The sequence below is a fragment of the Leptinotarsa decemlineata genome, unplaced genomic scaffold, assembly GCF_025532065.1.
Source record: "Leptinotarsa decemlineata unplaced genomic scaffold, Ldec_3_MD MMD2_tig00026330_RagTag_RagTag, whole genome shotgun sequence".
Taxonomy (NCBI): domain Eukaryota; kingdom Metazoa; phylum Arthropoda; class Insecta; order Coleoptera; family Chrysomelidae; genus Leptinotarsa; species Leptinotarsa decemlineata.
The window spans coordinates 11001079-11024180 of NW_027412690.1; the positions used below are offsets into that span (position 1 = coordinate 11001079).

At 37.2% G+C, this 23102-nt stretch overlaps 1 protein-coding gene across 3 annotated transcripts; it reads left to right on the forward strand.

Moving 5' to 3' along the window:
- The first annotated feature begins 1277 nt into the window (after positions 1-1277).
- On the forward strand, positions 1278-21723 carry LOC111511882 (uncharacterized). 3 transcript variants are annotated; one of them, XM_023167897.2, is made up of 4 exons: positions 1278-1576; positions 6303-6411; positions 11565-11859; positions 20116-21723. In XM_023167897.2, exons 1-4 carry the CDS (start codon positions 1532-1534, stop codon positions 21623-21625), a joined length of 1959 nt encoding a protein of 652 aa, XP_023023665.2. In that variant the 5' UTR covers positions 1278-1531; the 3' UTR covers positions 21626-21723. The 3 variants fall into 3 exon arrangements, with proteins under 3 accessions (XP_023023665.2, XP_023023666.2, XP_074038927.1); XM_023167898.2 differs by lacking the exons at positions 1278-1576; positions 6303-6411 and adding an exon at positions 8867-8936; XM_074182826.1 differs by lacking the exons at positions 1278-1576; positions 6303-6411; positions 11565-11859 and adding an exon at positions 12231-12421.
- The last annotated feature ends 1379 nt before the right edge of the window (positions 21724-23102 follow it).

Genomic DNA, 23102 nt, shown 5'->3' on the forward strand with positions numbered 1-23102 from the left:
CCTCCGCGAAGGTTTTGGAAGGTGCAGGGACATTACTGTCGTTGCGCGGCTACTTCAACCTTCTTGGAGTTCCCTCCGTGGAGGTGTACAAGTGAGGGAGCTTTCCTGCAGGGGCAGCCGGTTTCTTGCCTTTATTCAAGGCGAAGCTGTTAGCGCCCGCAGCAGGAAGTACCCTTGATGTTGGAGGTGGAGTGGGGGAGGAGGAGTTGCTGCCACTTCTGCCTCTTTCGCTCTCTTTCTGGCCTCAGCGCCGCAAATGCGCTCACGCCTTGGCTTTGGTATTACATCACGAGGTGATCTGCTATGTCCCGCCTCATTCCAAGCGGTAGATTGGGGTGGACATTTCTGTTCATCCCCAGCAACCGTCTTAGATTGAGGTGAGCACTTTTACCCAGCCTCGGGATTGGTTTTTGTTGTTTCTGTTTTTGTGTTTGTTTCATTTATGTGTGTTCCCACGAGTAGCAAGGGAAGAGTTGGTTACCTCTGGCAGAGTCCCGCATTACCAGAGGTAGGCTGATTACAATGAGGTTTTGCCCGGTTCCCCAAAGATATCGTTCGTGGCCGCATATCATCCTGCGGCCATTTAGCTGTCAGCACGATTCCTTACACCTTAGCTTGGTTAGGCTGATCCACGGTGGCATGTTTTGCAAAGGCTCTTGGGGAGTTTCAGTTCCCCTCACCCTACTTATTTCTGCCACTGACCAGGAGTCCGGCGACCCCGTCCGTAGGGCCACATTGGCTTCCCGGGCAGGGCCTCCAGTCCCCTGACCATTCCCCTATTCGCCACCTGGAGTCGCGCCCGATAGGTAGCCCAACCCACGGGGACTAGAAAACATTCAAAATATGCAATGAAGTCAGGCTTTGGTTTTTACAAAAGAATAGAACTGTATTCAATATTAAAATCATAACACATGAATTGGTTTTACAGGTTAAGGTAAGACCGACTAGACTAGCGCAGCGTCGGACTACCACCGAGCGTGTCGAACTATTGCGAGTCAACTGTATTTTCATTGCTTGAAAGATTGCACCAGTTTCAAAAAGGAGTGTTAGGTCTGCTCCCCCTGCCACCACCTACCTACACAGACATAAATTTAGAATTAATAGAAATGGATTGGCTGGTATCCAAATTCAGAGCCTTGATATCTTGGTCTTTTTCAGTGACTGGTTCCTAATAACTATTCTTTAGATTTCTTATAATATAGACAGGAAATATTGGAAAAATCAAATTATCCAAATCCAATAAAATTTCTTAGCATCTGGCAACACCGGCTCGATGTTTTACCCTTACGATGTCTGCAGTTCAGTTCGCTAGCGAATCTAGATTCACAATTTGCCATTCGGTGGTTTTGTGTGGTGGTTTGTAAAGATGTGTAGTACTTCTCTCCAGTGCCTTATTTTTAGCAAAATGTTGGAACAATCCGCATGTTTTCGTTCGCTATAAATATATTCATGAATAGGAAATGTCAGGAATTATGTGTGGCAGGTTGATTTCGATAATACTTGGAATGAAAAAAGATCCCTATTGAAAATCATGATATTTTCTGACAGAAGAACCTTCGGGATAGACTCAAATTTTGTAAGTAACATCATCTATGTGGTTTAGATCCCCTTATCTTCAGAGTTATTTTTTTAATAAAAAGGGTCTCTAAGTCTAAACATCCTGTAGAAGTATGCACGTACCAGAAGTAATTCTAAACTTCATTGAGCTAATGCAATGCACGCCCATAAAAAAATGTGTGATTCTGATTTTTTTTTTTTAGTTGAAACTCGGGAAATTATGTTTTTGTTCATTAATGATTATTGTTAGGTAAACTGACGATATTTTTCCCAAATAATTCTTGATAATCATTTGGTATATATGTTCATCACATTTATCTCATGTTAAACATCATAGGTATTTTTTGTTTATACCCGATATCGCCTAATGTCTTCAAAATAAACTTTTTATGAAGATGTGTAGATCATGCAAAGAAGTAACTTTCGGACAGAAACTGGAAGAAAAAGCGTTTGTGAAACGTACATTAAATAAGTTGACAAAGGCAAAAATTTATCACAATACAAAAAAGAGCATCATCGTAAAATTCCTGTAAGGTATAAGAGGATTTGATGGTATTATTTTTGACTTTTTCCTCTCTCAAACCGGTTGGCAAATTGTTATATATCTTCTTGCTCTCATACATTATTGATTTTTTCGTTAATTGTTAATTCTAAGGGGAGGATGGGGAGAGGTAAGTTTTCTCGTTATTTGACGGGTATTATGGCTTGTTCGAGTACACTCAGTATCGGAGACGTTGGAATTGTGCTTATGCTCCAAACATAGAGTTTCAAGTGTAAACATGTAAGTTAGAGTCAAAATTTTGTGTTTCATAAATAACGGCTCACAATGGTCGGTGTATTTAGCTCTGGAAATGAATCTGACTGCTTCTTTTTGCAGAACGAAAACAGAATCAAACAATTACTTGCTGCAATAACCCCAAAATGCAATGACATATCGCGAATGTGATTCGATTGGAGAAAAATATGTCACCTTTCTCATTGGCAGAGCCAGTTCCTCAGACACGGATCTCACTGCAAAGCAGCCCAAAGCCTGTTTCCTGTGTGTATGGAATTTTAGGTTACTATCAATTTCAATGGCAAGGAATTTGGTACAGAGTTTGTTCTCAATGAATTTCTGGTAGAACCTTCACCAATGAGGACCAGGTTATGCCAACAATTATGCCAAGTCAGTGATAACATCTGCAATAAGTGACTCAGTTTATCAGAAGATCATGGATAAGGAACCAGCCTACAAAACGTGGGAAGCGCTAAAACAACAGTTTGAAGCTACATCAAAAGATCAGTTGTTCAAAATCTGTACCGATTTTTTCCTGTCTGGACATCAGGGGATGATGTTTCTACTCGCATAGCAAAGTTACGGAGCTTGTGGAAGGAACTCAATAATGAACTCAATACAAAGTATCAACCAGGTCTGCCAGATTTGATGTTCCATGTATTACCCAAAACTTTTGAAACATCCAGATCCAGTTGGCTGACTAAAGAAGATGACAAACCTCTTGATGAGCTCGCGTTACATTTGTGTATGTACGAAAGAAATTTCTTACCAGATATATAAAAGAATAAGGAAGTACAAGAAGCACTCATTGCTTAAGGTGGAAATTTCAGGAAAGCAGAAAGAAAAGCTAAAATTTTCAAGAAAAAGTGCTCACAGAAAGATGATATCTGCAACTATTGTAAATGTAAAGAACAGCAGATGGACGACCGACAAAAAACGAAGAAGAGAATTCAAAAAAATGATATTGCAACAGTAGCGCTCATGAGTTCAAGTAACGAAGTGAATTCTTTTGAAACAATTCCATTAGAATGGTGGATAGATAATGGATCCACAAAGCTAGTTACAAATTGTTTGTATATGTTTGTTACTTTGGAACAATTTGAGAGTTCCTGTTCCACTAAAGCAGCTGGGAAAGAGAGTCTAAATACACTTGGAAAAGGTATCACAGTCATATAAGAAAACGGTAAAGAGATAACTTCAATAATGTTAACTGACCATCATAAACGACAGCGGTCCTCAAAGCCAACATAACCCATGCCATATAAAAAATTGAATTATATTTCAATGCGCTTATTTTTCACTGAGATGTAACTAGGCTCTCGGTCATATTTGTTAGTTATCAACCGGAAATTCCAAACTGCGAATTATGTATCCTGTAACTGCGATAATTTGATATCTTGCATAATTTTGATCTTGCATAAATATTTGTTCGTACCTGAATTGCAAAATTGAAGAATTGAAATGAACAATATTTAGATGTGGACATGGTTAGTAAAAAGATTCCATACGATTTTCAGATGGGGGTTGAATAAATTGTTTTTGACAGCGGCGGCTCGTCAGAGGAGGCAAGGGAGGCTTAGCTTCCACATAAAATTTGAGGCTATTCATCGCAATGAATTAAAAGATATTGACAAATAATTATGATTATTTTTTTCTAAAAATGCTTGGGTATCATTTATCATTACTTAATTTTTTAATATAAATACATAATGTGCCCGAAAAAATACTATCACTCACTTCGTAGTACGTACCACACTGTATCCTGCATCAACGAAACTCAAACGCACCGCCCATGAACGAATAACGAGTTTACAATCAACCCGAAATAATAAATACCATACGTTGCAAGGGAGCCAAGCCTCCGGCCGCTTTAAAAACACAGGCTCCACTAGACCGACCCACCCAGCGACATACGTCCCGATTTGTAATTTCAGTTGCAGAATTTATAGCGTTAGAGGAGGCTAGCCTCCAGTTGGTCTCCGTTAGTATACGGATGCGTTTGTTTTTTATTCAATTATTCGGACGGGATGCCGTAACAGAGCGGGACTGAAAAATATTTCGGTAAATCGTTTTAGTGTTTCTTGATAATATTTGTGTATAAAACAGGCAGTATTTTATTATAGCAGTTCATTTTTGGTAATATTTTCAATGTGTTTTTAAAGTGTTTTCGTTCAATTTCAAGGTGTTTTCAGGTTTTCACTTTTCGATAAGTTTTTTTCTATTTATTATGGATAAGTTGGAAGAAATTAAAAAATTTGACGATATAGTCGATTGGTTGCTGAGAAATAATTTTAAGTCTTTATCTTATAATATAATATAATAATAATAATTTAAATTCATTATCTTATGATAATGAATTTAAATTAATATTAAAACTCTGGGAAGGCCTCAACCAAATTTGATTACAATTAAAGCGTCAGATAAGCGATAAAATCGAGGTTTAATATTAGTTGGTACGATAAATGCGATTGGTTAACCGCTCCATTAAACGAGAAAAACTTTTTTGTTGGCCACTTGTTTCATTTTTCGTACAAACCGAATACCAAACGTGGTCTAAAATAGGATACTCCAATTTAAAAAATTCACCTTCTACAGAAAAACATTTTAAATCTAAGGAGCATAAATTTTCTTCTTGTAAATTGAAATTGTTTAGCAAACAAAATTTAGCAACAGCTTTAGATACAGCTCAAAAGAGGCCATGATTTCTTTTAATAACCAGGTTAGGGAAAATCGGTCGAATTTAGAAAGACCTATCGATATTACGATTGATTTGGGTTCCCAAGAATCAGCTTTTCGCGGACACGATGAAATCGAAGATTCGATTAATCGCGGCAATTATAAGGAACTTTTAATATTATGAGGCAAATGTGATTCACAATTTGGCACTTTTTTAAACGGTAGCGTTTTTTCGGGCACCTCAAAAATCATCCAAAATGAGCTTATAGACAGTGTGGCATATATTATTGAGGAAAATATAAGCAAGGAGATTGAGAGTGTAATTTTTTTGCATGGGAAATTGATGAAACTACCTGTACATCACAACTTTGAATCGTTCATAGCAATTTTTAACAGAAATGTTTAATTAGAAGAGATTTTAGAATAGAATATATTTATTGACTGAGAAGGTTCATTTATATTATATAACTCAAAGACAACCCTTTTTTCTTGGTTATGGTTAGTTTTATACGTATAATTTCCGGCAATACACAATTTTTGTTTGCATTTATGCAAATATTACGTATTTTGCTTTAAATAGGTATGGAACCCCAAAAAATTTTCGCGCCTCCGGGGGGTTTCTTTGTGTGTATATAGTCTTTACGACTTTAGCCTCCCCTGTTCTCCAATGCACGAGCCGTCACTGGTTTTTGAATGTATTTCGTCGTAATCAGACAAATTTACGCGCTCATTACGAAAATGTTCAATAAAACTCTAAAAACGTTGTCACACAGTTATTTTAATTAACTTCTCAATCACTATTAAAAAAAGTTACTAATGTGATTATCATCATCTAACCAATTAATAAATAATGTAAATGCTTGTATGAGTTATGAATTGGAATAAAACTTTTGTTGATGAAAGTTTTCATGTTTATGTGTACAAATTGTGATATTTCTGTTTTTTTATTTTTAATTACAAGAAAACATTTCTAAATTACAATTTTTCACTGGTTCACTTTGCTTGCTATCGCTGCTGTGTTAACACTGCAATTCAAGTTACATTAATGGAAGCAAAACGGCTCTTGTGTATATCACATATCATTTCAAGGATATCAAAATGAGAAAACTGCTATGTCATATAACGCACCAAAATAATGTAGGAATTTCCAAAATTATTAAAAAAGTTTTGTATCGTTGGATAGTTATTTGAAATATTTCCACAGTAATTTTTCAAGTTTTAAGTGATATTTGATATCACTGAAATGAGAGTCCGCTAAAGTCTTATTATAAGCTTATTCTCCCCTTTTTTTCAGATTTCCGGAGGACATTTGAAAAAATACCTCATCTTGATTATCATTGCTGTGATTTTTTTATATATGGCCCATACAGGTCATTGGCAGAAGACTGAAATGATTCGGATAGGTGAGTTGAATTTGACAGAAAATGTTTGAAAATTTCTTAGGGAAAATGTGTGTGGTCGACCATGTCAGTGTAACCCAACATGAGAAAACTGAAAAATCGTGTAAAACAAATGTAGAAACTCGTATTAAAGTTTACCTAACCTAAATACCTCAGATTGGATTTACAAGTATCAGCCAACCTCCCTCATATTCCCGCAAACTGTTTTCCATCCCTTCAAAAAATGAGATGGAAGTTCAAATTTCGCGGGTGCATTGATTCTATTAGCGATTTTTTAATTTTTTAATGATGGTACAGCTACTTAGCATGTTTAGTTGGTTTACGAGAGGCATGAAAGTATAATGTGCTGCTATCAATAAAATGGATCAAAGAATTTGTATCAAATTTTGTGTGAAAAACGAAATTAAGTGCTCAGAAACACTTGAAATGCTGACAGTGGCATACGGTGAGTTACAAAAATGTTTACAAGTGGTACTAGCTTTTTACAGGAGGTCTAGAAGATTTGAATGACGACGCTGGCCCTGGACCGATGAAAAGCGAAGCACATTGTTATGGAGAATCGCCGAATCATTATTTGAGAAGTTGCTGCTCAATTTTGTTCTCATAAGCACGCTCGAATTGTTTTCTCTCAAACGTCACCCCAAACACTGATAAGTCGCTTCCGACTCTACCATAGTTGTTTTTCTCGATATAACTTCGAACAAAAACTAAATATGTTTTACTGAACATAAATCATAATTCAAATGTAAAAACAATTCAAAAAGCAGTGACCGAAGCCGTCGTTATCAACAGTTCTCCATTGCTTTCAATATCTAATGGCTGTGTCAAGGCTAACGATAAAGTCTATCATACCAACGACCTGTGTTCAATTCTCCAACAAAAACTTTTTTAATGACGTCGTGAAACAAAAATGTGTTGAGCAAAAAAGGTACGCTGACGTAAGTACGCCACGTGACTGGGTAGTCTGTCTCGTTGACTGGTTATCTGTTTGAATTATTCATGTCCACTGAAAATTCAAATCTCCCGCCACGATGTTAAGATGGCGAGCTGCGTGACAGTTTGAGGACGTTACGTGATAACTTGGTACACTCTGGTTGGTTCACCGCGTAGCTAGTTGGGTGACAGAACACCACGTGATAATTTGGTACACTCTGATTGACTGGGCGAACTTTAAGGCAACCTTACTGCTGTGATGACGTCAGTGTCTGCCTGAATCGACGTATATTCAGTTCAGTTCCAGAACTTCATTCCAATGTTTATCAAACACGAGATGTTTATTGGAATATTGGAAGTCATCGAGGAGTTGTGGTCAGAAGATTCATTTGATAGAGTAGTAAATAACGCCTCCTTAAAAAAATCTGATTCAAAGTTTTGCTCCTCGATTCATGGGTAATTCCCATCAAGACACATAGGAGTTTCCTGGTTATCTTTTAGAAGGTTTACATGAAGATGTTAATATAATTAATGAGAGACCTAAACCAATCTTAACGTAGATTGACGAAAAATTGAGCGACAACGGAAATGCACAAGAGTAATGGCTCACATATTTGAGATTATTTCGTTGGTCAATTGAAATCCGATGAAATGCACACACTGTGGACCCTCATCAGTAACCTTTGATCCTTTCTGGGATTTGTCTCTCTCTATACCACAAAGAAACGACCAATTGAGTTTGTGGCAATGCTTGGATTCGTTTACAAGATAAAAAACTTTGGATGGAAATGAAAATATCACAAAGCTGTACGCAAAAAACATACTGTTTTATAGCGATAGAAAATTTAGTGTAGGTACAAACTGTAAATCATATTCACTATACGAGAAATGAATATAAGATTCACTTACCGCGAGCTAGGAAAGCAATTGCACAGAGATACTTTGCGTATATTGCACCACGACTTATAAACAGAAGCCCAGAAGTCCTGAGAAGTTACATGCATTCTCGTCCTTTCAATAAAAAGCTAAAGAAATGGTTGATTTCTTCTGAGAGACACAATTTATGTCATTATTTTTCCACAAAATATGTAAAATCAATGTGTAAATACGGATAAGAACTAACAGTGTAGATTTCTCGAGCTTTTTTTAGGTTCCCTTTTGAAATCATTGCAAATGTTAAGCTGAAACTCTTCAAAGTCAAGCTTCCTCGAGCTTTTAGAGGTTTCCTACGTTTTACGTTCATTTCACCAAACTCTTCTTACCTCAATAATGTAGGTATTCAAATTTTTGTCTATATTGTAGTTCTCTAATTTTGTCTATATTGTTTTTCTGAAGGTTATTTTGAATTGGTTGAATGAACATTGACCATTATTATTATTTTACTGACTACTGACAGTTGTTTTCCAATCGAAAGAGCTGCGTATTGCTCATGGTTATCACAACAACCTAACTCATTTCTAACTGTTTATTTTCTTTAAACTCAAAGCGTATTTAGTTTACATTTTTATTTTATGCATGAGTTTAAAATCGAAACAGTTGAATGGCATATCGTAGAAGATGTCAGAACTTTCGTCAAGGACAAAGGAAATATCAGGGTAGTTATAGTGGTGCCTGTTGGTACTAGTGATAATGGAATTGTTTCAATTTTATAATGTGGATTGAGTGTTGGTCTGTGTATAAGTGGAATTCGTGGTTTATGATTTGTTTACTGCTAATACGGGTTCAGATCACATGATACGGAACATAGCAAGCGAGTTTGTTGACAGCGAATTTAACTCCTATGGCAATAACCTCACACAAATATAAAAACAGATATTGTGCTTGCAGCAATGAAAACGAAGCATTGTGAAGCACCTTCCAAATTACATTCATTTGTATACCGATATATGCAATTTTGAAATGTTTTTTAGACAAAGAAACTTTACAGAGTTTTTATACAGGATGTAACTGAATAAGTGTAAAACATTTAAGGACGTGATTCCTCATCGAAAAAAAGATAGGATCTTTCATATAAAGAAACTTCATTGGAACATCCCTTGTTAAGATGCAGCCCCTTAAAGGGGGTACATAAAATTTGTATAACAATTTTTTTTCACAAGCACTAAAAAAGTTACAATATTGAAAGTAACCTGACGTTTTGTACTACCAAAAATACACTTAGCCAGAAATTTATTTGGTTTACCCCATGGTTGTAAGGGGTGGAAAACGCAACCCCTAAAATTTATTTCCAATGTAACTTTTTGTTTTATTATTTGTTTACCATTTGAAAATGTATTTCCGAAAGCCTGTTTTATTCTAAACTAAAAATGTCTCTTGGGTTTTTTGACAAAAATAAACGGGTTCGCAGCAAAAAATTATTTTACGAACAACTACAGAAATATATCGTCATAAATGCGAACTGGATTTATTGTTATTTTGTAGTTAGTACCTGCATTAAACGATTAAAGGGTAATAAACAAAACTAATTTATTGATAACAAAACATACAACATGTAGAAATCATAGTAATTGTGCAATATGTCTACCTTCAGACATTACGCATGCGTCTAGACGTCGGCGCATTGAGCCACGTATTCGCTCAAATATTACTGGACTCTCTCTGATTACCCTGCACAAATCGATGATGGGGTTTCTTGAGTCCTCTACATCGCGAACAGGAGTACGATAAACCAAATATTGTAAATGGCCCCAAATAGAGAAATCGAGATGATTGAGATCCGGAGATCGTGCGGGCCGTTCTGTGGTCCTTCTCGACCTATCCACTGATTTGCATAGTTAAATGCTGACGTGCTACTTGACTAAAATGGGTGGGAACCCTATCATGCATAAAAACATATCCCTTCTGACGTCCAAAGGAACTTCCTCCAGCAGTACTGGATGCACTTCTCTTAAACATTGAACGTATGCCTCACCATTTAATCGAGGAGGTAGAAAATGAGGCCCAATTGAATCATCCCCAATAACTCCGAGCCACACGTTAAGAGAAAACTGTTCTTGATGGTTAGTTTCGACAATAGCGTGAGGGTTTTCATCAGCCCATATGTGGTAATTATGAAAATTAATAATCTTGTCCCGAGAAAAACTACATTCATCTGTGAATTCTATCGTCTTCAGAAAGTCACAATTTCTTCTAATTATTTCCAGCATCCTATTGCAAAATTCAAGACGGTTCGGAAAGTCTCGCGGTAACAGTGCCTGTACTCGTTGCAAATGGTAAGGGTAAAAGAGGTGTTCCTTTAAAATTCGAAATACCGTCATATGATCAACATTTAGCTGGAAAGCAATCTTTCTAGTACTGTTAGTAGGTTGTTCTTCAATCAAATTAAGTACTGCTTTCTCAAGCTGTGGTGTTCGTACTTCTCGATGGCGACCACAACCCTGCGTTCTTTTGTCGAATGAACCATATTCGCGTAATCGTTGATGAAGTCAAGCAAATAGTCTATGTGAAGGATGCTGCCGTTGAGGATACATTTCAGCATATCTTCTAGAAGCTTCTAACCCATTCCCCTGCGACAGACCGTAAATGTAATGCATATCAACCATTTCCTCATTTGTGTATGCCATTTCAATAACAAGTGAATTATTAAAGTAACAAATTAAGAACAGAACAACAACACACAGTTAGTGTTAATTCAATTTAGAAAATTCCCAAACTAACAGCGTCATACCAAGTTAATTGTCACTATCGCTAATAGCGACCTTCTAGATAGATTAGTTTCGTATTTTCGCATTTATGACGATTTAGTTGTTCCTAAAACAATTTTTTGCTGCGAACTGGTTTATTTTGGGCAAAAAACCCAAGAGACATTTTTTGTTTAGAATGAAACAGGCTATCTGAAATAAATTCTTAAATGGTAAACAAATAATAAGACAAAAAGTTACATTGGAAATAAATTTTAAGGGTTGCATCTTCCACCCCTTACAACCATGGGGTAAACCAAATAAATTACTGGCTAAGTGTATTTTTGGTAGTAGAAAACGTCAGGTTGATTTCAATATTGCAACTTTTTCAGTGCTTGTGAAAAAAATTATTATACAGATTTTATGTACCCCCTTTAAAGGGCTATATCTTCAAAAGGGATGCTCTAATGAAATTCCTTTACATGAAAGATCCTATCTTTTTTTCGATGAGGAATCACCTCCTTAAATGTTTTACACTTATTTAGTTACACCCTGTATATTTAGTTTAGGCAACACTTGAGTTAAATTTTGAAATATTTTCAGGACAAGTGATAATGACACAAATACCACAAAATATCAACTATTTAATAAATACTTCCAAATGCCGAATACCAGATGCCGACCCGTTCAGCGAAGATATTATACAATACATTTCCCAGGAAAAATATGAACCTTGTACCAAATTGGGACTATTGACGTACATCGATAAAAGTAATGGAATGGTCCGGTTGAGAATAAATTCGAGCCTTTTGTCTGAGTATAGTTCAATGGAAATCACTTGTTGTTATTCGAACATAACAAGAATTAATTACGTCAAGGCAGTCGACAATGAAATAAAGTAAGTTCCAATAGATAGAAGTTTCATAAAGTATTCTGTTTTTGTTATTTCTCACGTCATACATACCTGGTTGCCGAAAACTGAGCGAATCGAATGTTGGGTTTTATTGTAAGTACAAAGAGAGTTCAAAAATATTAATACGATTATTATTATCATTATCCATTTGGAAAAACGTTCTCAGAATGTTTATTGCACTCCAAATGACAAGAGTTCTTGAACAGTGAAGTTAGAGGAGTACTGAGTTGAACCTCAAAACGATGAGCAGCCACAGTCCGTCGCGTATTTCTGATATGTACCTCTCTTGGTGGAATCAAATGTGCCAAGTCACTTGAACCCTTTCCGTGAAAGTGTATCTAGAAGAGTAACAAATCTCCAACCTTTCTTCGATGTTTCAGACTATCAAGGTTGCAACTGATGTTAGCGTCTTCAGTCAGGTGGATGGCTCTTCTCTGGATGAAATCCAGCAACTTCAGGGTATGTTCAGAGGTAGAGCTCCATACACGAGAACAATACTCCAAAGAAGGTCTGATCTAAGCTTTATAAAGCATCAGAAGTTGCTGAGGTGTGTACAGTTCGGAACAGTGTTCCAAGATTTTGAGCTTTGGTAACTCTTCTGGTAGCATATTGGTATAGTCTAATTATTCCTAATTGGAACGGCAATAAAAATAAGAGTACAGTCATAAACATTTCTTGCCTGTGGCCCCTAGTCGCCCAGATAGTTAGTAAACGTGCTATCAAATGTAGTTGAGGAATAAAGGCTCGGCTAGCTGGACTGGCTGAATACTAATTTCTTGTCCGTTTCACAATATTTCTCTATCAGTGTCGTGTGTTCGTGGGGTTAGGTGAGGTAGTGAGTAGTTTTGGAAACCGATTTTTGAAAATTTCTTCTAGAGATCAATTACCCTAACACCAAACTGTAGTTTTGCACTCGACGCGCGTTTCGCTAACAAAGTTAGCATCTTTAGGAGAAGCAAATTGATACTGAATCTAAAGACAAGGGTCAGCTGTTTATATACCAAAAGTTTTTTGGTCCGATGTGGACTTTGTTTGTTAAATGATGATTATTCCAATTGATTTTTCGGTAATTAACTAGTGGAACCACTACCTGCAAATTCATTTGTCCACTTTTTGATCTATTGCTGACAAATTAATTTGCAGGTAGTTGTTCCACTAGTTAATTACCAAAAAATCAATTAGGATAATCATCATTTAACAAAGTCGGACCAAAAAACTTTAGGTATATAAACAGCTAACCCTTGTCTTTAGATTAGTATCAATTTGCTTCTTCTGAAGATGCTAACCTTGTTAGCGAGTCATTAAAATAAGGGATATCATTGACCATGCAATGAAACGAAAACAAAGGAATAAAAAATTTGCAAACGTTGATGGTGCTACAAAAGATGTGATTCGGCGAACAATTTATGGTATATACCAAAAAAATTAAGTACCAACCTTGAAAATGATTTGGTATAAATTACTCGACTATCCCGATTACAATTACAAATCTTTAGAAACTCTACGAGGTGTCTTATTGTCTTGTGGTTTCAAATATAAAAAATTGAACAATCGGATGGTCATAATAGAATCGACACGCATTGTTCAACACCGACAAGAATATTTGAAGCGAATGAAAAGCTACCGAGAATCCAGCAGACATATAATCTAACTAGACGAAACTTGCTTGACACCCACGATGTTGTCAAATATGGCTGGGTAGACGAAACCAAGTATTGTGCTTTGAACACACCTTCTTTAAGGGGAAAACGTGTTATAATTTTGCATGCCGGGAGTGAAAGTGGTTTCGTACCTAACGCTTTGCTTCTGTCGGCCAAAAATATAAAAGATTCGTCTGCTGATTACCACGAAGATATGACTGCGGCTTTATTCGAAACCTGGTTCAGTGAGCAGCTTCGCTCGCGGTTATTGACTACAATACCAAACAATAACACAAAAAAAACAGATATTGATGACTTCATGCAAAATCATGACATGGAAATACCCGAAAAGATTCCAACAAAAAAGGTATTACTGGCGCCCATAAAACAACGTAATTTCAAAAAAGAGTATATTATTGATTCGATGTGTGAAACACGTGGTCATATTCTCTTACGTTTGCCTCCATACTATTCTGTGTTCAATCCAATTGAAATGGTTTGGGGCACAATGAAAGAAAGCTTGCGGAAATGTAATCAGTCACCGACTTTGAATGCTGTAGTGCTTGACAATATAAGGCGAGTGGTGAATGAAGTATGTAATAGTGATGTGTGGAAGAACTGTGTAGCCCACGTAATAAAAGAAGAGAACAAATATTTTGTGCAAAGTTCCATAAATCCAATCGTTATTCAACCTGATGATGATTCCACCTCATCCGAATATACCGAAGAAGAACTTTGATTTTTCTAGCAATTTTTTTGGCCTCTATTATTTTCTAAATATATATTTGACGAGAATTCGGTGTGATTATTTGTGTTTTCATTGTATTTTAGAATTTTCGACTCGGAAATCAGCTACCTTAAATATCGAAGTTTTTGGGCGGCGGTTGCTTAACCGCCGTTGGTGTGGTAGCTCTCTATCCCTCACCCGTGAAGAAAGTTGGTTTTTCCCTCCAGAAAGATTAAGAGAGTGTTCAAGAAAATACCACAATATTCCAGAATATTCAGGGACATTCCGGAATGCTGTGGAATACTTGGGAATGATCTAGAACTTTTGGAAACATTCCAAATCATTGTGCCATGATCAGGGAATTCATATTGTGTAGTAGACATTTTTAGAAGTTTTCGTTTCAACATGAAAGGTGCGCTTTTGAAAGTATATGGGCTGGAAGTTACTCTGGTGAAGTTTCTGGAATAATCCAGAATATTCTAGAACATACCAGGATATTCTGAAATGTCTTGGAGAGTTCGGAAATATCCCGGATAATTGTGAAACGTTCCAGAGTAGTACCAAATGCGGTAAAATACTCTACGACCTCTCAAAATTTAAAGTTTGTCATTTTGTTCGAACTGCCACATAAACTCACATCAACTTCCTGAGCAAAGTCGGAAACCTCAGCTAACAACTGATAATAATGACCTTTGTTAAATTTCATTCAAACCAAACTATCTTGACGATTCGAAATCAAGTTTAAATTTTTATATAGGTGTAAATACCTATCTAACCATAGACAATACAAAACAAATTGCGACCTTGGCCTTCAACTTACATAAAAAGGTAATTTAAAACGTGTGTGGCATCGGTTTATCAAGCCGTTTCAATTTAGTTTCCTGCACTATTAGTCCAGTCATTGAAGCTAAAATACGACAATACTGTATGGTTTTGAAGTGCGCAGTTTTTGATGAGTCTATAACACCAAAGAGACGAAACGTGTACTTTTCCGATAACAGCGAATATGATAAAGCGCGAGAGCATTGTTGGTCTTGAAAGTACTGCCCCGTAGAGAGGGTACTACAACCACCCTTAAGCCAATACACAAGTTGGGAATAAGAGTTTAGCCTCTTCTCACGTGTAAAGGTGGGAGAGTGATGATCGCGAGCAGCGAGTCAAAGTTAGGGAATAGGTGTATTGAGGTACACTACGACCTTGCTTTGATCAATATCGAAGTAGCTCGATGGTTACTCACACGGTGGTAACTGTAGGAATGGTCAATGCTACGTGGGCCTCACTGAAAGGGTTAGGCAAGGTTGACCTCTCGTCGATGAGCTTTTGTAAAGCGTTTGCAACGGGAGCATCCTACGGCGCTATCACATGAAATGGCAGGATAACCCGGGACATTAACCGTTATGGAAAGAATGAAAAGTGGTCCATCTAGGGCTTCGTTCCACACGGAGTACTGATATGTCTCCAATGGTCCTCAACCTATGAAAGAACCGAAAAATGTTTGAAAGTGGTGAATTTCACTAGTTCGGACTTCTATTGTCTAATATGATTCTTATATGACGAACAGAAGATTGAATATGTTCTTCAGAAGAGGCAATACACGAAAATTGTACGGAACACTACTGCATCAATTGAAAGGAAGTTGTACCAGACTTTGAAAAAACATAAAGTCTACTTTTTAGATAAAGGGGAGAGCATGGCCAACACCGCACCACTTTAAACCCCTTACCTGTATAGACCCATCATTAGTTCCAGAGATTCAGCTACTCAAAACTTGTCCAGATTTTTACTTCTAATTATACAACCACTACAATAAAAAACTTCATCTTTTGTGAAGAATTCAAAGCATGTTGTCGAATAATCAGAGGGGATCGAAGTTACGGAGCTACAGATCAATTAATGAGTTTCGACGTGGAAAGTCTTTACATCAACGTTCCTGTCGCAACAGCACTTCGAATCATACAGAGAAAGCTATCCGGAGACGAGGATCTGGAAGATAGAACGAACTTACCTATAGAAGTAATCATGGAATTACTAGGATGCTGTATACGGAACTGCTATTTCCAACTGAAGGACAAATTCTTTACGTAAGATGAGGGACTGTCACTGGGATTGCCACTTTTACCAGTTATAGCCAATATATATGGAGTGGTTTGAAACTCTGTCCTTTGAAGAAGCCCACAAGAAGTCCCGAGTCTGGTTAAGATACGTTGACACCTTTTTGGTATGGAACCATGGGAATACAGACCTAGACAGCTTTCTGAAGCACGTCAACAGCGTGAAACCATCCGTCACCTTCACAATAGAGAACGAACTGCCATTCAAGACGTATTGGTGAAGAGTACCGACACTAAGTCAGAAACATCTGTATACCGAAAACCCACTCATACGAGACAGTATCTGAACCACGAATCCAACCACCATCAATCGACGACTAAAAGAGGAATCATCAAGACTCTAGTCTCTAGTGCAAGAGCAAGAGCCTCACAAGGAAGAGAAGCCATCACAACTAATGCCAGCCGTTCCATCCGTAGCAGGCTCACGAAAACTAGGCCACCAAACACGGACTGAGATTCCAAGTATTGCATTTACCGGTGTGAGTGCGGCAAATCCTATATCGGTGAAACTAAGAGGACATTGAAAGTCCGCATTGCCGAACACAAGAGAAACACACTGTGAGGAGGAACCAGCAAATCGGGAATAGGACTCATCAACATACATCAAGTGGTACCAAGCTGAGAACATCCACAGGGAGGAACACTGGTTTAAGAGAAAGTTCGAAGAAGCTGCATGTATGTGAAGCGGAGAGATGGAGGAGGGGATAGGTCAAAACGTTTGAATGAGATTACAAATCATATTAGACAATGGAAGTCCGAAGTAGTAGAAAACCCAAACCACTGACTGAATTTGAGATTCTCTTTCGTAGATATTCAGTACCCAATCGTTTTAGGTATCATACCTACTTGCTATGAATGAATACTTGAGATAGGTACTATCCAATGATTACAGAATGAGTGTATCATATCACCATTCTCATAATTACATTCAAATTAGTTCTTATGAACCATTTTATGTTTTTGGATTGAAAGCTTTATTAGAACAATGATATTTTAAAATAAAAAAAAATAACTGAAATCTGCTGTTACTCTATATCATCATAAAGGTTGAAATCCTGAGAGATCAGAATCGCTGCTGCTGTCATCACTGAAGTCGTCATCACCACATCAAGTACAGGAAAAATATTAAACAATTTGAATACCTCAATTATTCTTAATTTGAAAATATGCAATGAATTCATAAAATCAGTAACATATCTAAGGGCCTGGTCCATAATCGATGTTAAAGTCACCTTTAAGAGCTAAAGTTGTCTTTATGCTTAAAGTCGGTTCCATAATGGATTTTTAAAGGCTTCTTTACGTAAAAGTGGCCTTTATGCTAAAGCGTCGATTTCGCGACTTTTGCTCGCAAAAGGAGGCTTTTTGCCAACATAACCTCCAATAAGTTTCAGTTTCTTCTGAGCATTAAAATGAATTATCGTCGATTTGAGTTGATTTCTTCAGATGAAGATGAGGATGAAAATTATGTGGATTTGAGGAAAGTGAAGGTTTACAGGAAAAGAGGAGCATACCTGACTACGTATATAGTGAGAAAGAATTTTATGATAGGTTTCGCCTAAGAAAAAATACAGTTGTTTCAATATTGGAACAAATAGAAAACGTTCTTGCACCTCGTACCAATAGGTATGTCACTATTTACATCCATGATATATAATATATTGTTCAAGGATGATTTGATATAAAATATCATCTATACCATTTTCATATTTGAAATTTTCAGGGGAGGAGCTATTAAACCGATGCAACAGCTGCTATTAACGCTCCGATTTTTTGCAACGGGAAACTTCCTAATAACTGCGGGAGATTTCATAGGAATTTCATAAACTTCCGCATATAGGATAGTAAAAAAGGTGGCATGTGCGATAGCAGGTCAAAAGAAAAGGTACTTAAACATGAGATCTACCAGGAAAGAGATGGAAAATGATGCTCAAAAATTTTATAGAATAGCAAGATTCCCCAGAGTTATAGGTGCCATGCAATTGCACACTGGTTAGAATAGATTCTGTCAGAGGTGCCAACGCTGAAATATTCAGGTCTCGCAAAAACTTCTTCGCACTCAATGTGCAAACTGTTAGCGATGCAAACCTGAGAATAAAGAACATTGTCGCTCGTTGGCCAGGCTCGGCTCATAACCAAACCATTTTAAACAATAGTATTTTGAAGAATGACTTCGAGCGTCACGAGTATGAGCCATATATTTTGATAGGAGACAGCGGTTATCATCTTGAACCATACTTGATGACCAAGTTGCGCAGGGTCATGAATGAGGCAGAACATTTATACAATGAATCTATAATCAGAACAAGAAATGTTGTGGAGAGACAATATGGTGTGTGGAAAAAACGATTCCCAGTTCTGAGCTTAGGAATGCGCCTCAAACTTAACACAATTATGGCCGTCATTATAGCAACAGCGGTTTTACATAATATGGCTATTGATTGGAGCGATGAACCTCTATATGAGTGGCTTGTTCAAGAAGACATTGAAGTTGAAGAAGAACAAGAAGAAGAAGGAGGAGGAGACCAAGATGATGAAAATGTATTGAACGGAGGCAGAAACATGCAAAGGCTTATAATAAACAATCATTTTGCAAATTTGTGAAGAGATAATTTATATTGAAATTGTACATAGAAAAAATGAAGTTTCATAAAGAATCATTTTTGAAACATTTACTGAATTTGTCTTCGTAACAGCTCGAGTTTTAACAATTCAATTTCAATATTCTTTTTCTCCTTCTCCAACTAGTGTATCTCCTGCTCCCTGACATCTTTTTTTTCAATTCCAGTTCGTCCTTCATGGTTTCTGCCATGACTTCTTCTCCAAAATTGTTTCATTTGCCTGAAATAAAAAATATTTCATGAATATATTCAAAGATGTTTCAATAATTACTCACATTGTCATCGTCGTTTGGGTTTGTGAGACCTACAACCATTTTTGTCCATCTTCGGTATGAAGAATCCACCACCAGTGCCCTTCTCATATTTTTTCTCTTTCGCCACTTGTTTCCTCGTTTTTGTTTTGAGGTTGTCATACATTGACTTTAGTTGGTCGACACCTCTGAATTGTAAAGTATTGGTGTTGACTGAGGCGCAAATCCGTACCCATGCCATTTCCTGCAATTATACCTATCTAATGTTACATAAAATACTCTATATGAGCAGTCACATTCTTGACAAACTGGAATGAACTCACCTTCGCAGTATTTGAAACCTTGTTTGTTTCTGCCTGAAGCCTTCAACATGAAAAGAAACAAAGTACTTGAAAATCCAGAGACAGCGAAGCGCGAAAACGAACCAAAACAAACACATTTAACCCCACTTTATGTACGGTCAGTGATGCCAACTATCATTCAATGCAAGAAAACCGCACTTTCAGTAAAGGCGACTTCACATTCGATTATGGAACACCTAGGACATTTAAAGCCGACTTTTGAGAAAAGGCGCCTTTCGGTAAAGTGTGCTTTTGACTGATATTATGGAACCGGGCCTAACAGATTCAGACTCTCTCGAGATTTTTCATTATGTATAAACTTTTCATTTTTTCAACTCAAACCTTGTTATTTTTAGCAGTCGAGCAACCAGCAATACATAAAACTGATCGTCCTATGAACTCGTGGTTTCATCATGCTATTTGCTCTCGCGTTATTGCTGAGTAACAAACTTTTCGTCTAACAATGGAAATTCATATATTTCACACTTTCTTGAGTGCTTGAATATTCAAGTCAGTGAATATCTGTGCCATACTGAATATAATATTTTTTCAGGCTCACCCCATGCACACCAATCCAAAAAGAGGTTAACCTCACTTTCCCGTTCGTCAAGGTCGTATGCTCCAACATATTGAAAAACGTTTACACAAATGTCCATGCCACAACTTTACCGACCCCAAGAAAGGTGCCCGACGTTTCCAGTGAGAAGAAATACAGTATATTACTAGTCGGCATAGACAGTATGTCAAAATCGAATTTGAGACGTACAATGCCAAAAACTTACCAATACTTGAATCAAAACTATATAAGTCTGAAAGGCTACAACAAAATTGGCGACAACACGTTTCCTAATCTGATGGCCCTCCTGACTGGATACTCGGTAGCGCAACTGCAGACTTTCTGCTCCACGAAAGTGAAAATGAACCACTGCCGCTTCGTCTGGGACGCGTTCCGAGCCTCGGGGTACACCACAGCGTACGCCGAGGACGAATGCGCCATCAGCACATTCAATTACGACAGGCCAGGTTTTCAAGATCCACCCACGGATTTCTACTACCACCCCTACTTCCTTGCATCGGAAACTTTGCCTACGAAGAAGCGGTATGATATGACGTTCTGTTCCGGACCGGAGACTTCTGCAGAAAGGATGTTGAATATTGCCAAAGATTTCGTTGTTAGCTTTAAACAAGTGCCTAATTTCGGGTTGTTTTGGATGAACAGCTTCAGCCACGATAATGTGAATCTACCTTCTGCCATGGATGAAGCTGTGCTGGGTTTTTTGAGCGACGGTGACCTAGTCTCGTCCTTGCACAACACAATTGTGCTGGTTTTCAGCGACCACGGCTTCAGATTCGGGGATATTAGGTACACCCACTCGGGTTGGCTGGAAGAAAGGCTTCCGTTCATATATATTTATATTCCAGATGATTTCAGGAAGCGTTTTCCAGAGAAGTACAGCAACTTTCTAGTGAATACGGAGAGACTAACTACACCGTATGACGTGTTCAACACTTTCCAGGACATCCTGGAAATCGGTAACAGTAGCTACGTGGCCGCAAGAAGTCATGGTTGCCCGAATTGCCGCTCTCTATTCCAGGAACTGCCAGAGAATCGAACGTGCCATGACGTCTCGATAGACCAACATTGGTGCACTTGCAACGGACACCACTACGTAAATTCCAACGGTACTTTAGTGAGATTGATCGGAGAGTTTATCGTTGACGAGGTCAACAAATTAAAAAACACCTTCGAAGAAAAGTGGTTCTGCGCCAATTTTGCCGTGAAGAAAATTAAATCAGCTGGCATGTCCGATTCTTACGTCAACGACCGAAATGAAACTGTTCGATACTTCTTGGTGATAGTTGCGACTGACCCCAAAGCGATTTTTGAGGCCACCGTGGAGGTCCATTCGAGGAATGGAGTTGATGAATTCCGGCTGCTCGGCGACATAAGCCGACTAGATAGGTACGCCGAGGTAACTCGTTGCATCAAAAATGGTACCTTGAGAAAATATTGTTTCTGTGATGGATGTATAAAAAGTGCCATTAGATATTTGATTGGTTAGAATATTTTTATGACTGTTGGTCTGAAATAGGCGTTTAGAAAGATACAAATTCCGTCTATGAATCCAGTATGAATAAATTGATATGTTGAATTGTACAAGTATTTTCATTTGGAATATACAGTGCGGTCCATATGTATGGAATAAATTCATTTTTAGCGTTATTATGTGAATAAAACCTGAAACAGGTCGGTTTTTATTCTTGAATTGACAATTTACAGTATGAAAATATTATCCCCCTCCAGCACCCCTTCTGAATTATAAGCACCCCCTCGAAAATTTTAAATAGCAAAGGGGGTCGTATGGCACCTTGTTGGAAAGGGATATTAGTCCACTGTTCAGCAATATGAAGTTTTTTGGTAAATTTTCGTTTTGTGGACACCCGGCGATTTTGAAAAAATTTTGACTGTACTTACGTATTTTGATGCGTAGATTACGAATCCGAAAGAAAAAAGCGGCGCTCTCCCTTATCTAAAAAGTTACGGCCCTTCAAAGTTCAGAAAAGGGCAACTTTTCAGCCTTCTTTTTCACCAAATAAACTATTTAAAAACAAGCATTTATTCACTAGGTCACCTTTACACCTTATTCCTCCTTTACACTTTTCACTTCAATAATCAAAATTTTTCTTATAAAAAACTTTATTTAAAAACGAATGCTTCTCCTGGTGACACTCTTATATTTGTAGGTTAGATACTAGTGACATTTCAGAAAAAAAGCGGTAGGTATTTGTCGTCACCTACTTTTTTAAATTCGTAGATTTGAATTTTTAGTTTGACGTGAGAGAAAAAGACAAAATGAATTTGAACGAAATTCATAATTTAGTGAAAGTAAGAAATAATTTATTTCTATATTTGGTTCAAGTAGGAGTGTTTGCAGCAACAATACGTTGTACTAATTGCAATGAAGAGTGCAAATTAAGTTATGACACTTTATGGTATAGATGCAATAGAAAGCGGATTATGAAAATACCGAAGAAAAAAGCTCAGTACATTTGTTGTAATTTTACTAAAGAATGAAGGCAAAAAACATTTGAATTACTTTAGGAATATTGAGTGCATCAGTCGTACCAACCATATCATTAACCTTAAAAACGTAAAATATAGTGTTATGTAACCAAAAAGCAGCTCCGTACATTTTTTAACATTTTTATAAGAAAAATGTTGATTATTGAAGTGAAAAGTGTTAAAGAAGGAGGAATAAGGTGTAAAGGTGACCTAGTGAATAAATGCTTGTGTTGTTAAATAGTTTATTTGGTGAAAAAAAAAGCTGAAAAGTTGCCCTTTTCTGAACTTTGAAGGGCCATAATTTTTTAAATAAGGGAGAGCGCCGCTTTTTTCTTTCGGATTCGTAATCTACGCATCAAAATACGTAAGTACAGTCAAAAAGTTTTTCAAAATCGCCGGGTGTCCACAAAACGAAAATTTACCTGGAGGCGATTTTGGAATTCTCGTACAACATTTTGTATGACCTCGGGGGTTAT